Below are 15,742 nucleotides of genomic sequence, written 5' to 3' on the forward strand. Positions count from 1 at the left end.
AGATGGGGTCTTTGTTGCACCCGGTCATCCGCAGGGCTGCCACGAACTTCGATCGCTGTGTCACGTCGACGGTGAGATTGCCTTATCGCCGTTTAATCTGGACTGATGTTCTTTTCCTTCTTTTATCTTCTTGACGGGCGCGGAACATCCAACAACGGATTCTCCTTCCGCTTCTTCACCATTGAAGGCTTTTAATAAAATATTTTCAAACTTTTTTTACAAACAATTATTATTATAATTTGATTTGAACTTATAGTTATATAAATTAAAATAAAATCCTAATCTAATTAGGATAAGATATAATTTAAATTTTACTAGACCTATAGAGAGTATAAATAGGAGTCTAACTAAACTATAATTAGAATTACACTCTAATTTGGAGCTATATATTATATTTGCATATACCACGGTCATGTTAAGGAAGCGGCATTGCTAATTACACCTACTGATCATGCTAGTACTTTCAATTAAGCTGTCTTCTTCGTTCATTATTCAGCTGCCGTCCATCACATTCTTGCGTCACTTTGACAGCTGATGCTTCCAATCCAGTAAGATGCAATGTGGCCCAAATTTTTTTGGAATTTACGTGGTTTCGTAGTTACCTTAGTCTCATTAGAGTTACGATTCCCCTAAATTTGCTTCCTACACAAAGACTCCTTTTGTGTTATTGCATCTTTTGATCGCTTATTTTCTTCTTATATTTTTGTATTTGCAAATCTCGTTTTTATTGCAGTAATAGGATTCAACCATTGCAAGAACTAATGCATTAGTGCTTGTATGTCCACGTTGCTTTTATTTTAGAATATCATGCTTTATGGATCTTTTCTGTGTATAGTTTACCTAACTGGACGCTGTTTTTCTTTTTGTTTTCGCACAGGTTTGGCATTTTATTCGTTTTGAGAGTAAAGAAGATTAATTAATGTTAAGTCAGAGAGAGTAGGGACGAAGCTAGCACTCAATTATGAGAGAGCCCAAAAATACATACAAATCAAAATTTCAGCAAATAAACAAAATTTACCTAGTCAAATTTTTGATGAAAAATATATTGATTAATTAATTAGTGTAAAAAAGCATTACCTCTTTTTTTTTATAGTTACTTAACTTCTAATTATTTTATTTATATTATTTTACTCAAATAACTTTGAAATTTACTAAATCTAATAGTAATTCAGTGAATGATTAAATTTATTAATTTTTACTAAATATAATTGTGACAATAAATGACTATTAATTGACAGAGCTATTAACTTTAATATAACCTTTAATTTAATTAAATAAAAAATATCTAAAATAATTAAAAATATGAAGGTACTAAATAAAAAATAAATAAATAAACTCAGAGTTGAGAGAGCATTATATTAGCGCCAATTTTTTTTAAAAAAAACAGGTTACTCGTCATACTTTTAAAATTGAATAAAAAATATTTTTTAAATTTTTTATATAAAAAGGACTATTATGCAAATTATAAAAATTTGGGGGAGGCCATGGCCCCCCGCAGTCTCAACATAGCTCCGTCCCTGAGAGAGAGTACGCGGATAGGTGATTATTATTCTAACCATGTTTTTTTTCTTTTCTTTTTTTCCTCTTTTTTTTTTTATTTTTTTTGGTTGAGGGGGGGAAGACCATCTTTGTTAGATTTTGGATTGCGTTGCCTTCAAAAAGAATTTCTCCATTTTATAGACTTCTTCCATGGGTTCCTTGTCCTTTTCCATATTGCTTATTTAGCTCTTTGTATTGAAGAGGCCAGCTCTTATGGGTATTTTGTGATTGCTACTATATTATTTGGTGGTGTTTTGAGAAGCAAAAAATGTCCATAAGACATTCTCAATGACTTTTTTAGCTGGAAAACTATTTTTTTAACCAAATTCGTATCAATATGTGGCTGTGAAGGTTGGGACATGCAGGATTCATGTTTGTACATACACACATGTATACATACACTACTGTATTATATATGGACTCTTTGGAACTATGTGAAGGTTTGTTTTACTACTGGGATCTTGTCGCTCGAGACGCCATGTTAGGGCCTCATTCGCCCGAGATGCATCGGGAGGGATCCGGCATGCCCAACTCTTGCTATTTCAAGAAGCTCTAATTTGAAATTTTTATAGTAACGTATCAAAACCGCATTGACCGGTTGCACTACTTGGCCAACAAAGTAGGCCAAATGCCGGGCTTTTGGGTCATTGTGTCTCATACTGTGCACAAAAGGCAGGGCCAAATGGATTCTTATTTAGTTTCCAATTTGTCTCTAGTAGTTCCTTATTTCTTTTTTAGCCGCTGTGGGAGAGAATGTTGACGTAAGTAACATTGTCAAAAAGAGAAGTAATAATAATAATAATAACAACAACAACAACAGCAATAACAACACTTAAATATTTCACAAGAAGAGCAGTAGCTGTAGCCCTTAACTTGGCAAAACAAAGGGGATTTGCCCTCAACTCAAACTCACTAATGAAAGATAAATAATTTAGCAACGCACTCTACTATTTCCCTGCACCCACTAGATTCGGTTGCAAACCCAACTTAATATAACAATAATTGGCTAACAAACTTTCTCAAGACAAAAAAAGTTACCTGAATAAATAAATAAATAAATAAATAAAATATAAAAGGATAAAGGTAGTCTCAATCGCGTAATCTCTGCAGACTATAATCACGTAATTCAAAAAAATAAAGAAAAAATCAGAATTTGATTTGAGGGATCTCAGCACTTTTTTTTAAATCTATAATACGCTCCTGATCCGACGGCTCTGAAGTCTCAACATCGATCCGCGGGCGCATTTGGTGAGCGCACGACCACCTTGAACTCGAAGTTACCAACACGAATTATCACGATCGTCAACGGTAAGAATATACATTAACGGTAATATTAATTAGGAATTGCCCTACGTACGTATCTATGTGCATGTCTTATATATTTTATGCTACGCGACGTAGCCACTTACAACTCTCTCTCTCTCTCTCTCTCTCTCTCCCCGATCACGTACGCGCGCAGCAGCTTCTTGATCATCCGGAAGAGCTCCCGGCCAATCGAAGCTTCAAGAAACCATCAATGGCCATCTTCAAGGAGACGAAGCGAAGCCGTGCCGACGCTCCCGATCGATCCGAGCCGCCGGATCTCGAGAACGTGCATGATCATGAGCTGGGGCACTCCGCGCAACCACCGGCGAGGAAGAAGCCGAGGAGAGACCCCCCAGCTGATGCCGTCGGCACCGCCGCGGCTTCACCGATCATCACCGCCAAGAAACGCAGCCGGCGACCCGACAATTGTCCTGCGGGCAGCGGCGGTGCGCCGAAGCCGTCGCGGTGCGTCGGAATTCTGTTGGTGCTGCTGCGGGAGGGCGTGAGCCAGCCGACGTGGATATTGCAGAAGGAGCTGACGGAGTCGGACGTCAGCAGCCAGCAGGGCCGCCTCCTGCTGAGCCGCACACAGGTGATGAAGACAAGGCTGCGGGACCTGATCACGTCCGAGGAGGCTGCGCTCGTCGTCGACCGCGAGCACGGCCTCCCCGTGAGGGTGTTCGACCGGCTGGGGCGGGAGCACGCCATGACGTTCAAATTCCTTGACTCCAACGGCGACTTCCGCCTCATCGGCAGCTGGGGCCGCTTCGTGAAACGCAACGGGTTGTGTGCGGGCAACCGCGTCGACATCTGGGCGTTCCGGTGCTGCGGCAGCCTCGGCATGGCCCTGCTGAACCGCAAGAAGGGCGACGAAGTACGCGAAGACGACAATGGTGATAAGTTCGATGCCGATGAACTGCTGGCCGCGGAAGCATTACTGTTGCTGCAAGATTCGTGAGCCTGATATGGTTCCTTAATTACTCTGCGTACTCGACCTGCACGATGGTTCTTTATTTCTGTTTACAGTAATACTAATTAGTTGGCCCCTTAATTTTTTATGAAGTATAATCCTGGGTTCAATTAATGTAACTGGGGGGATTATTAACGGAGCTAGCTAGGTTTGATTGTGGTTTCTCTGATTAGTTATTCAATTAAGATTCATTAATTTCATGGTACGTGGAGCCTGATGTAATGTATACGTACCCTGGTGTAACTAATAATATAATAATGCAATTAAATGATTAGATCGGTAGATCCCGAATTATAGTTCCTGTATGTCTTCAGTTAATTAATCTCTTGGTGTATAATTGGATGTGATCGATGATATATTTACTTAATTTTCTAAGTTCTTTTATATATGAGGATGATGCCCATGTGTAGTTAATTACGTACGTGTACATATGCCTGGTTTTGCATGAGGGCTTTTAATTTATAATCTAATCTGTCAATTTCTACGGTAAAAACTTGTATTCGAGAGTTCTTGTTAAATTGGAACTCAGATTCGCATCCCTTGATCTTCTGAAGAAATTAGTAAACTATGTGTAATTTTGATGATTTTATTAGAGCCAGTAGGCCCCCACTCCAAGACCTCCTAAAGTATTCACAGATATTTTTTTCGGACATCTTTTTTATAAATGTATTGGTTCTCAAATGAGCAAACTAGGTCTCTTGTTATATTTCTATATTATGCGACTTCCGATCTATTATTACTATTTTTTTTTCTACTTTTAGAAGCAATTACATTTATTTTATCTTCATATTGTCCTTAAATGCACAATTAAACAAATGCTAATATATATAGGAGTTACATGTCACTATGATTGTCATTGCACCTTCTCAATAATTTTTGGAATCTGAATTTTCTATGAACTTTAAAAGATAATCTGTTATGACTAAAGACAATGAGCGTTAAAATAAATTTCACCAAAAATGATAAATTTACTGCTATGTGGTCCACGCATATTATTATAAACTTCTGCCCAACCCTACATGAGGGATGTGACTAAAAGGTTAAGCCTATTAGATCTAAGTCTAATAATATATGGATCTTAAATATTTTACTCTTTTATAACCATTCAATGTCGGACTATTCACATATAAATATATTCTCATACACGTGTGTATGAGAACATTTAGTTAAAGTTTGCGGTTAACTTAAAGTACACAGCTAATTATATAATGTCTGTAGTAGAGATTTTTGAGTTGGCCTTACATATTTGACACTATTTTAAACATTGTGAAAGAAAAATTTATCTCTAAAAATTTTAGCTATTAGAGAATCGTGTTTTATTAACATATATCTCTAAAAATGTTAGCTATCAGATCGAGAACATCTGTGTGTGTGTGTGTGAAAGAAAAATTTATTGCTACAAATTTTAGCTATTAATAAACTGTGTTTTATTAACATATATTCAACAATATCAAATTGATGTGTTATGCTATTTGCGGCTAAGATTATTAATATAAAAGTAACCAAATTAACACTGGGTAAATATTTTTAGTACACACGTGTGCACCTAAGATATAAAGTTTATTATTTGACAAAACGAAACAGCATTTTATGACGACAAAACAAGCGAATTTAATATATTTACACAACAAGAAGTTTGGAATTACAAGCTCACATTAACGAATAGTGAACCAAATTAAGTAATTTCCATAAAAAGTTTGAGCGCTCGCAATGCAATTAACCCTATAAAGAAATTCTATGTCCAATAACATAATCTAGCATATAATCTCTATTTATCAAAAGACTATTCAAATATCTCTATTTATTAAAAAAATAATGTAACTATTTTAATATATTAGTTTATACACATCGGGTGGTCGGTGGGTTGACTCTAGGAGAGAATATGGTCCGCCCATAATTATATTAGCATGTTGCTTATAAAAAATTGTCTGCATTAGGGCTTATTATTAATTAATTTTTAAGTAATATATTATCAGAATAAGAGATTTTGAGTTTGGACTTCTAAGTTTGAATTCTATCACACTCCTATTTTTATTTAATTTTTTATTTAATTCAAATCTACATCTTAAACTAATAAAAATGTCGCGAGTCCAAATATCAGTAAAATTTTTTAACATAATTTAATTTTTTCGAGAGAAAATAATTATTTCTTATTATTTTACAGGACTGAACATGTTATCCGAACCCCTCTTATGATCTCTCATCCTAACAAAATAAAACTATAGTTTCAGAAAAATTAGAAAAAGTAATTAAGCACAGTAAAAGTGATTTTCAATAAATTGTTGAACAATTAATAAAATAAAATACAAATAAAATTTATTATTTTAGAATAAGTTTCACTAAAGTTTTGTTGTTTAATTCTATTTAGATTTGTTTCAAAGCGGAGAGCGCAACAAAAATCGCGCGCGTGTTAATTAACGGTTAACAATACTAGCTCCGTACGTAGACCAATTATATATGTATCGAATTAATTAATAATAATTAATACGCAAACGAAAAAGAAAAAAAAAGAAACCGTGTCCTACTTAATTTGACCAAGCAAAATCATCTCCAACGCCGACTCCAATTCAAACTAGACTCCAATTAGCTTTATTATTATTATTATTTCTTATATATATATACACCCCCTCTCCCAGCTAAAACCAGATCCTTTTTGCAACTCTCTTTTACTCTCTCTCTCTCTTTCTCTCTTTCACTCAAAAAGATCCCTCTTGATTTGTAGCCTGTTTTGCGCGCTTGGTTTTCATGTTTCTTGGCAAGGACAGCATCATGAGCAAAGAGAGGCTGCAGCAACACCATTCATGGAAGAACTTGCACCTTCACTGGCCCTGGTCCTCAAAGAAATCGCTGCTGCCGCCGAAGGGCCACGTCGCAGTGAGGGTCGGGGCCCAGGGGGAGAGGCGGCGGAGGTTCGTGGTGCCGGTCGGGCACCTTGAGCACCCGCTCTTCGCGGCCATGCTCGACGCGGCCGAGGCGGAGTTCGGGTTCCACCAGACGGGCGCGATCGTTATTCCGTGCTGCATCGACTACTTTCGGTGTATCGAAAGCGTCATCGACCGCGATGCTGCCGCCAGGGAAGAGCATCGGCATACGAATCGGCGATGCCAACGCAGCCACCTTCAGCGCTTCGTCGCGTGCTTTCGCACTTGATGCATGCATGCATGCATGCATCCATGGCTTGTGAGGGAATTGTTCATAAAAGAATGTAAAAGAAGATGTAAATAGAAAGACGATCGAAGATCAAATTCATTTATTTGTTTAAATTCTTGTATTTAAAGATTATTAATTGGAGCTTGTATATATATTGAGCTCTATTTTTTATATTACGTACGCTCTATTTTATGTTAGAGTTTGTGCACGGAGGAGGAAGAAATTAAGGAACAGCTAGAATTAGTCATTTGTAAAAATTTATTTTTCTCTTTGAATTAAATAAATTCTAGTACAGTTGAAATTCGATTTGTTTCGGACTGGTTTTCTTGTCCTTCTTTATCTTCTTGACGGGCGCGGAACATCCAACATCTAATTCGCCTTCCGCTTCTTCACCATTATTAAAGTCTTTTAATAAAATATTTTCGATCTTTTTTACAGATAATTGTTGTTATAATTTTGGTTTAAATTTATAGTTATATAAATTAAAATAAAATTCTAATCTAATTAGGATAAGATATAATTTAAATTTTGCTTGACCGATAGAGAGTATAAATAGGAATCTAGCTAAATTAAATTAGAATTAGAATTAGACTCTAAACTCTAATTTGGAATTATATATTATATATGCATACCTCGGTCATTGCTTTTAGAGCGGCTCCAATTACATAAAGCTAATTAATTAACTTTTTTCTCTTTAATTTTTTCTTTGTTTTTCTTGGGTTGGTCGCCGTACGGACGCAGCAACATCACCAAGCAGTGCACTGAAAAATTGGGCATTTGAAAATTTGAATTTTGCCAGAGATTTAATCTTTGCACTTCACCTTTGATATTAATAAAAAATTTTGCTTCGTCTTCGTCCAGAGCCGAATCATATATATGTAAATTTCGGTGTGCTTCATCCTTTTTTCTTTTTTCTATATTAATTATTTTTTTGAATCTATTATTTATCGTGCCGATTTTAACAACTGTGACATTTATACTTGCGACAAGTTAGGTGAGAGGATGGAATTAATTGAAGGAGATTGATGGCTCTGATTGCGTGCCAAGTTAGTTAACAGTTTGATTTTTTTTTTTGAATTGTAAGAAATGATTATGTGCGATCTTAATAGTTATCTTATTTTATAAAAAATAAATAAGTAAATAAATAAATTAGTGTGATTTTCATTTGTTATGGGATAAATTTTAAATAATTTTAAATGATTACAATTAGATCCTTAAGTTTTTTTTAATGTTTAAATTGGGTCCTTTTAATAGTAACTTTTATTAAGTAGGATCAATGAAACGTTTTGTAGCGCACACAAATTTTAAACACTTATTTTTTTATGAAACAATAAATAAAATTTTCTCTACTATTGATTTTAAAAATTAATTAATATCTTAATTGTAAATTTTTAATTATTTAAGTACTGCAACTTATATCTATTGAATTAGCATTAATAATCAAATTCTAGATATGGTCATAAAATATGCGTATATATTAAAAAAAAAATAAAAAGATAAACTCGATTGAATTTCCTTGTCTCAGCGATTTTTTTCGTTTTTTGTTTTTTTTTTTAAACAATGCATTATGAACCTGATCCAACGGCTCTGAAGTCCAAATCTCAACATCGATCCCGGGGCGTATTTGGTGAAAGCACGATCGCCTTCAACTCGAAGTTACCAACACGAGTTATATATCACGATCGTTAACGGTAAGAATATACATCAACATTAAGTTAAGATTAATCATTATTCGAGTAGAATTAGGAATTGCTCCACGTATGTACGTATATGCATGTCTTATGCTATGCTACGCGACGTAACCACTTACAACTCTCTCTCTCTCTCTCTCTCTCTCTCTCGGCGATCACGTACGCATGCAGCAGCTTCTTGATCATCAGGAAGAGCTCCCGGTCGATTGAAGCTTCAAGAAACCATCAATGGCCATCTTCAAGGAGTCAGTGCGAAACCGCGCCGACGTTCCCGATCAATCTGAGCCGCCAGATCTTGATGAGAACGCGCAAGATCATGAGCTGGGGCACTCCGCGCAACCTCCGGCAAGGAAGAAGCCGAGGAGAGACCCCCCAGCTGATGCCGTCGGCACCGCCGCGCCTTCACCGATCATCACCGCCAAGAAACGCAGCCCGCGGCCCGACAATCGTCCTGCGGGCGACGGCAGTGCGCCGAAGCCGTCGCGGTGCGTCGGAATTCTGTTGGCGCTGCTGCGGGAGGGGGTGAGCCAGCCGACGTGGATCCTGCAGAAGGAGCTGACGGACTCGGACGTCAGCAGCCAGCAGGGCCGCCTCCTGCTGAGCCGCACACAGGTGTTGAAGACGTCGCTGCGGGACCTGATCACGTCTGACGAGGCCGCGCTCGTCGTCGACCGCGAGCACGGCCTCCCCGTGAGGGTGTTCGACAGGCTGGGGTGGGAGCACGCCATGACGTTCAAATTCCTCGACTCCAACGGCGACTTCCGCCTCATCGGCAGCTGGGGCCGCTTCGTGAAACGCAACGGGTTGCGCGTGGGTGACCGCGTCGACGTCTGGGCGTTCCGGTGCTGCGACGGCCTCGGCATGGCCCTGCTGAACCGCAAAAAGGGCGACGAAGTACGCGAAGACAGCGATGATGATAAGTTCGATGCCGATGAACTGCTGGCAGCGGAAGGGTTACTGTTGCTGCAAGATTCGTGAGACTGATATGGTTCCTTACTCTGCGTACTCGATCTGCAAGATGGTTCTTTATTTCTGTTTATAGTTGTTGGAAATAATAGGCAGCGGAAACTTACAAACCGGATAGCCAACGTATCCGGGAACCGGAATCGGATCGGGTTGCTTGTTTTACAAGCCTTCTTGGATCGTCCTTGTCTCGATGCTTCTGGATCTCCCACGTTTCTCGCCTTCTTCCACGCGTACGCTTTACGTCACGTAACGGATCGCCTTACGTCACGGATGCCAATCGGAGAGGGCTACCAGAGTCCTCTCCTATGTCCACACCCTAAAACCCCGGGAACGTAGGTGGAAATCCCAGAGAGGAAGATGAGAGAAAAGAAGGAAGATTTTGTAGATTCTCTAATTAGATCGTATTATTTTTCCCGTCGTTCCCACGGGAGAAAACGGGGACGTATATATAGAATAACGGAACCCCTAAATATCCTGAATCTCATTAGGATTAGGATTGGGATATTTATTAACATATAATAAATATCCATTATAAGATATGTTTCTTAACTGATAAGAAACATATAATTTATACTTATCCTAAACTTATTAGGATAAATCATGATCCACAACTTATGTGGATCGGGTCAAATCATAACCCGCCAATGTGGACACACCATATGGCAACAATAGTAATGATAATTAGTTCGCCCTCAATTTTCTACGAAGTATAATCCTCGGTTCAATTAATGTAATTTGGGGGATTCGATCTGCACGATGGTTCTTTATTTTTGTTTATAATAATAATCAGTTCGCCCTCAAGTTTTTTATGAAGTATAATCCTGGGTTTAATTGATGTAAGTGGGGGGATTATTAAAGAAGCTAGGTTTGATTATAGTTTCTCTAATTTGCTATTCAATTAAGATTCATTAATTTCATGGCGGAGCCTGATGTAATGTATACCCCGGTGTAATTAATAACATAATAATGCAATTAAATGATTCCATAAGCAGATGCCGAATTATAGTTTCTGAGTTTTTAGTTAATCTATTGTTGTGTAATTGGAACGTGATGATTCATTTACTCGGTATGTACTTTCGTAATGATGTGATGTTGCCCAGGTGTAGTTAATTACGTGGATATATGCCTGATTTTTTATGCTGATTTTATTTATTAATTTAATGAGGTAATTACTGCAGCAAAAAAGTTGTATTCCAGAGTTCTTGCTAATTAAATTGTAACTCAGATATAATTCGCATTTTTTGAAAAAATTCGTACTGTATAATGATGTCTATCTTGCCTGTTGTCTTATCCGAAATCGACAGTCTTCTTCCCCGACAACAATATTGGGATACGTTGACAAAATATTTAACGACAAAGTAAATCTGAAAATTTTATATAACATTAATAGTGATGAAATAATTTTATTTTTAAAATATTTAATTTGTAATTTTAAAATTAATATTTAAAATTTAAAAATTTAACTTTAAACTTAAATTTAAAAATATAAATATTAATTTTAAGATTACAAATTAAACATTTTAAAATTTTCAAATATAAAATATCAAATTTAAAATTTAAATAATTAAAATTTAAATTTATCAATTTAAAATTTAAAATTTAAAAATATTAATATTAATTTTAAGGTTATAAATTATAAATTTTTAAAATTTATAATTTAAAATTTATAATGTAAAATTAAATATTTCTCGGAAGTGACGGAATTTTTGTCTAAAGAAATGCGTTGACAAAGGGCTCAAAAAAGGTTGCGCCCGTAAATTGCTTTGAATGGGTTAGCAATGACGAATTTTGATTTTTTTTTCTCAAAAAAAACAATGACGAATTTTGGTTTAGGCATTTGCGCATATAATCTCACTAAGACTTTATGGGCACAAACTATGTAGAGGAGGTGCGGATATGCGGATGGATGCCACGTATGTACGGACAAAGAAAAAGAAAAAACATTATAGGGGGTGTTATCTCCCTCCTTAAACCGCCGACCAAACAAGCACTAAGTAATTTGCTAATATACATGAGTGTTCAGCTTAAATATAAATTTTATCAAAGCCAGCAGATCCAACTCCAAACCCCCTAAATTGCTTAGAGATTTTTCTTTTTTTCAAGAAGTCTAGCGTCGGGGGTTTCTTAGAATCAGTTTTGATTTTTGATGTCCAAAATGGAGAACGTGCTTGGTCATAAGCCCGGGCACTCCGCGCAACCACCGGCAATGAAGAAGCCGAGGACAGACCCCCCAGCTGATAATGTCGGCACCGCCGCGGCAGGCACCAGCAATGCACCGGAGCCGTCGCGGTGCGTCGAAATTCTGTTGGCGCAGCTGCAGGTGGAGGTGAGCCAGCCGACGTTGATACAGCAGAAGAAGCTGGAAGAGTCGGACGTCCGCAGGAAGCAGAGCCGCCTGCTGCTGAGCCGCACAACGGTGAAGACGCTGCAGGATCTGATCAAGTCCGACAAGCCCGCGCTTGTAGTCGACCGCGAGCACGAGCTCCCCGTGAGGGTGTTCGACTGGCTGGGACGGGAGCATCCCATGACGCTCAAATTCCTCGACTCCACCCGCAACTGCCGCCTCATCAGCGGTTGGAACGACTTTGTGAAACTCAACAACTTGTGCGTGGGCGACCGCGTCGACATTTGGCTGTTTGGGTTCTCCTGCGGCGGCCTCGCCATGGCCTGCTTAATGCCAATGAACTGCCGGCCGCGGAAGCGTTACTGTCGCTGAAAGATTCGTGAGACTGATCATTCCTGCTCTACGTACTCGATCTGCGTGATGGTTCTTTATTTCTGTTTATAGTAATAATAATAATAATTAGTTCGCCCCTGAACTTTTTATGAAGCGCACGTGTGTGGGGGTGTGTGTGTGTGCGCGCACGTGTGTGCGAGTGTGTATGTTTCTCGTTCTTATTGATACATTAATTTCTCTGTATGTTCTTTCCTGGATTATGGTGATGATGCCCAGGTGTGGTTAAATTATCGTGGATATATGCCTGATTTTTTATGCCGCTTTTATTTATTAATTTAAATGATATATACTTGGGTCCCATTCTAGAATTTTTTTTATAAATAATCCTATCGATTTTTATAATTATAAAAATAGTTTTTTTTTAAAAAATAATTATAAAAATAGAACTCTAAATACGGTGAATGATTCACCGCATTCATAACTCCTCATTAGGAGTAGAAAAAGAATAAAAATGGTGAATGGTTCACCGCTTTTACCACCGTAGAAATATAGAAAGAAGTGAGAAAAAGAAAAAAAAGCGGTGAATGGCTCACTACTTTTAAAAGTAGTGAACCATTCATCGCTTTTATAGAATCATATTTATAAATGAATATTTAACATGTCTATTTTTAGAATAAAATTTTAGAAGACTATTGCACTAAAAAACCTCCCATTCTAGGTCCTGAAGCAGTGACCATGGTGTGTGAATTTACTTATATATTATATATATATATGATAGTTTTAGGAGGGAGAGAGAGAGAGAAGATGTAAGGAGAGATAGAGAGAAGAAGAGACAGCAATCGCTGGCAATGCTATGAGATGAGATGAGGAGAGAGAGAGAACGAGAAGTTGGTGGGAGGGCGGAGGAGAGAAGGGAATCTGAGCTCATTTCTTCGAAAAGCTGAGAAAACATAAGTTGCCATTTTGTTAGTCCCATTTTATAGTTAGGCGGAGGGGTATGATCATAAATAGTATGCAAACATCAAACTGTAGACACTTTTGGCTCTATAGAGGCAGTTAAAGGCGGTTATGCAAGTAATATATCTGCAGCAAAACTGTATTCGAGGTTTTGCTAATTAATTGGTAAACTTATATACTTGATCCTGATAACCTTTTGAGAGAAATTTGTACATCTGATGCTTGTCGATGGTGATTTTTTTGGATTTGGTTCTTTGAATTCTTATTTGTTATATTTTGAGTCATTCGGCATTTATTTTTGGTTTCATGTGTGGTCGAGAATGTTCGACAGGTAAAATCAAAGCAAAATTGTGAATAAACCGTTAAATGATCAAATTCATTTATTTGTGTTTCGAGTTTTCTTCTTTTTTTCTTTTTTTTTTTTTGGTGGCCTGAAGATGTGAAGTTTGTACTTTGTTGATTTCTGTGCATTGATGAGTGAATAATTTACCCTCCGTTTATAATAATTAAATCTTTGAAATTTATATATTTTATTTTTTTTTATTTGTAGTAAAAATAGAATGCCTTCGCTCTTTGTAAGTATATAAGTGCTCAGCTTAAATAAATTTATCGCAATAGGCCAAGTTCCACTCCCAAGCTCCTGAGTTTGACGTTCCTTTAGTGAGGATTTCTTTTTTTTTTTTTCAATAGTGTCTAGCGGCCGGGGGATTCCTGTTATAATGTTTCCTATTAGGGACTGTTTAGGTCTAGCCTTTTGAAATGTGACTTTTAGCTTAATTAATAGAGCGTGCTACGGCAATTTCGGTTTTTAAATTTTTGATTTGATTTTTAGAATTCCAGTTTTTTTGATTTTCCGGATGATCAAAATTAGCAAGCCAGTTAAAATTTACTTGTTTGAAATCTCAATTTTTGATTTTAAAACGCTCACGACCCTTTTATATTCTTATGTTTAATTTTAAAAATCATTCATTACGATATAGTTCAACTGTGTACTCCTTATTAGGGAATTCTCGAAGGTAGCAGCCAAACTCTCTTTATGACGCAGTGTGACAAATGTTGATAGATTTAATAAATTTTTCTTTAAGGTAAATATTTAAGACTGATTGAGATTTGGCACCTTATTGAATTATTAGATAACTGCCATTTTACAGTTTAGAGCTATATATAATGCTTTCTGGAAGCATAATGCTTGATGCGTTCTGCATTTGTTAGTTTTGATCATTTTTTTTTTTTTGACTGTTTTTAACAATAGATTATTATTATTGATGTATATGGGGACTTATTTAATTCTAGAACGATCACGTAATCCGTGAGGGAGGACTATATCTTCCTAATATGTTAGTAATTTTTAATTTCAAGAACTAAAAAGTCAGAGGAAATCTTCAATGCTTTATGTTTTCGAAAGTATAAGTAGTCTACAATATTATTTTATTTATTTATAACTATTCGATGTGCGAAGTAATTTATGGTGAAGTTTTTAACAAGTGTGCGTTGAGAGAACATTTTAGATGAACGTTTGCCCGAGTCAACTTTAGTACATAGAGGCGAATAAATTGTGTCTTTCATTATGTGTTTAGGTAGAGACTCTTTAGTTGGACCTAACTTTTTTTTTTTTGAGAAAAGGGTAGACGCTACCTGCTTTATTCATTAAGCTAATAAATTTGCTACATAGTTGAGACAGTCGGGCGCCTCAGAAAGGCAAGGCGAAGAACAGAAGCTAAAAGGACAAGAGCGGTATCGCCGATAAAAAAGGCACTACGGAAAAAAAAAATAAAAAGTCATTGGACCAAAGTTCCAAACAAGAATTGAATCCTCCGGCTTTACAATGTTCGGCTCACACTTGCTTTATGACAACACTCCGATACGGTGAGTCGTTCTAAGGAGGAAACATTGAGTGCGTAATTTTTAAAAAAAATAGAGTTTATTTCCTATTCATGGTTTCAGGATACTTCCACCATGTTAGGATTCGGTTAGTTTATAGATTAAATCCTATTTCGTTAGGGATTTTTTTTAATCTGTTGGAGATATATTTAAGATTTAAATATTTAATTAAGATAACCTAACTAGATTAAATTAAGTATTTAAATTATTTAGAAAATTATTTAAGATAATTTAGATATTAATTAAAGTCGGAATCCTAATATTTTAGATGAAGCTGCATCTTTTGGTTGAACATTATATATAATGTGGGCTTAATTTTATTAGTAAAGGCGGGGTGCAGAAATGTTACGGACAGATAAGGAGAGAGAGAGAGATACGAGATGACCGAGGAGAAGATACGGGCTGTGAGTGTGTACGGTTGGAAACGTCTTGGCCACCGGTTTGTATGACTTAGTGCACGGGTTGCATGGAGAGAAGAGAGTTGTTCTTTTGTAGATTTGTAGCAAGGATGAGAAGGGAATAGAAGAGTTCAGAAGAAGGGCTCGGGTTGGTATGCTACTCTGTTATTGTAGACGAGGAAGTCGGAGGTGTAATTTTTTTTCTATT

At 36.8% G+C, this 15,742-nt stretch overlaps 1 protein-coding gene across 1 annotated transcript; it reads left to right on the plus strand.

Moving 5' to 3' along the window:
* The first annotated feature begins 6,559 nt into the window (after positions 1-6,559).
* On the plus strand, positions 6,560-6,964 carry LOC109703842 (auxin-induced protein 15A-like). The gene has a single exon (XM_020224564.1). The coding sequence runs from the start codon at positions 6,560-6,562 to the stop codon at positions 6,962-6,964; it is 405 nt and encodes a 134-aa protein (XP_020080153.1).
* Positions 6,965-15,742: the final 8,778 nt, after the last annotated feature.

This window comes from Ananas comosus, unplaced genomic scaffold (genome assembly GCF_001540865.1).
Source record: "Ananas comosus cultivar F153 unplaced genomic scaffold, ASM154086v1, whole genome shotgun sequence".
NCBI lineage: Eukaryota > Viridiplantae > Streptophyta > Magnoliopsida > Poales > Bromeliaceae > Ananas > Ananas comosus.

Excerpts from the sequence above, each read along its gene's own strand:
- LOC109703842 (XM_020224564.1), top strand. The coding sequence starts at position 6,560 with ATGTTTCTTGGCAAGGACAGCATCATGAGCAAAGAGAGGCTGCAGCAA.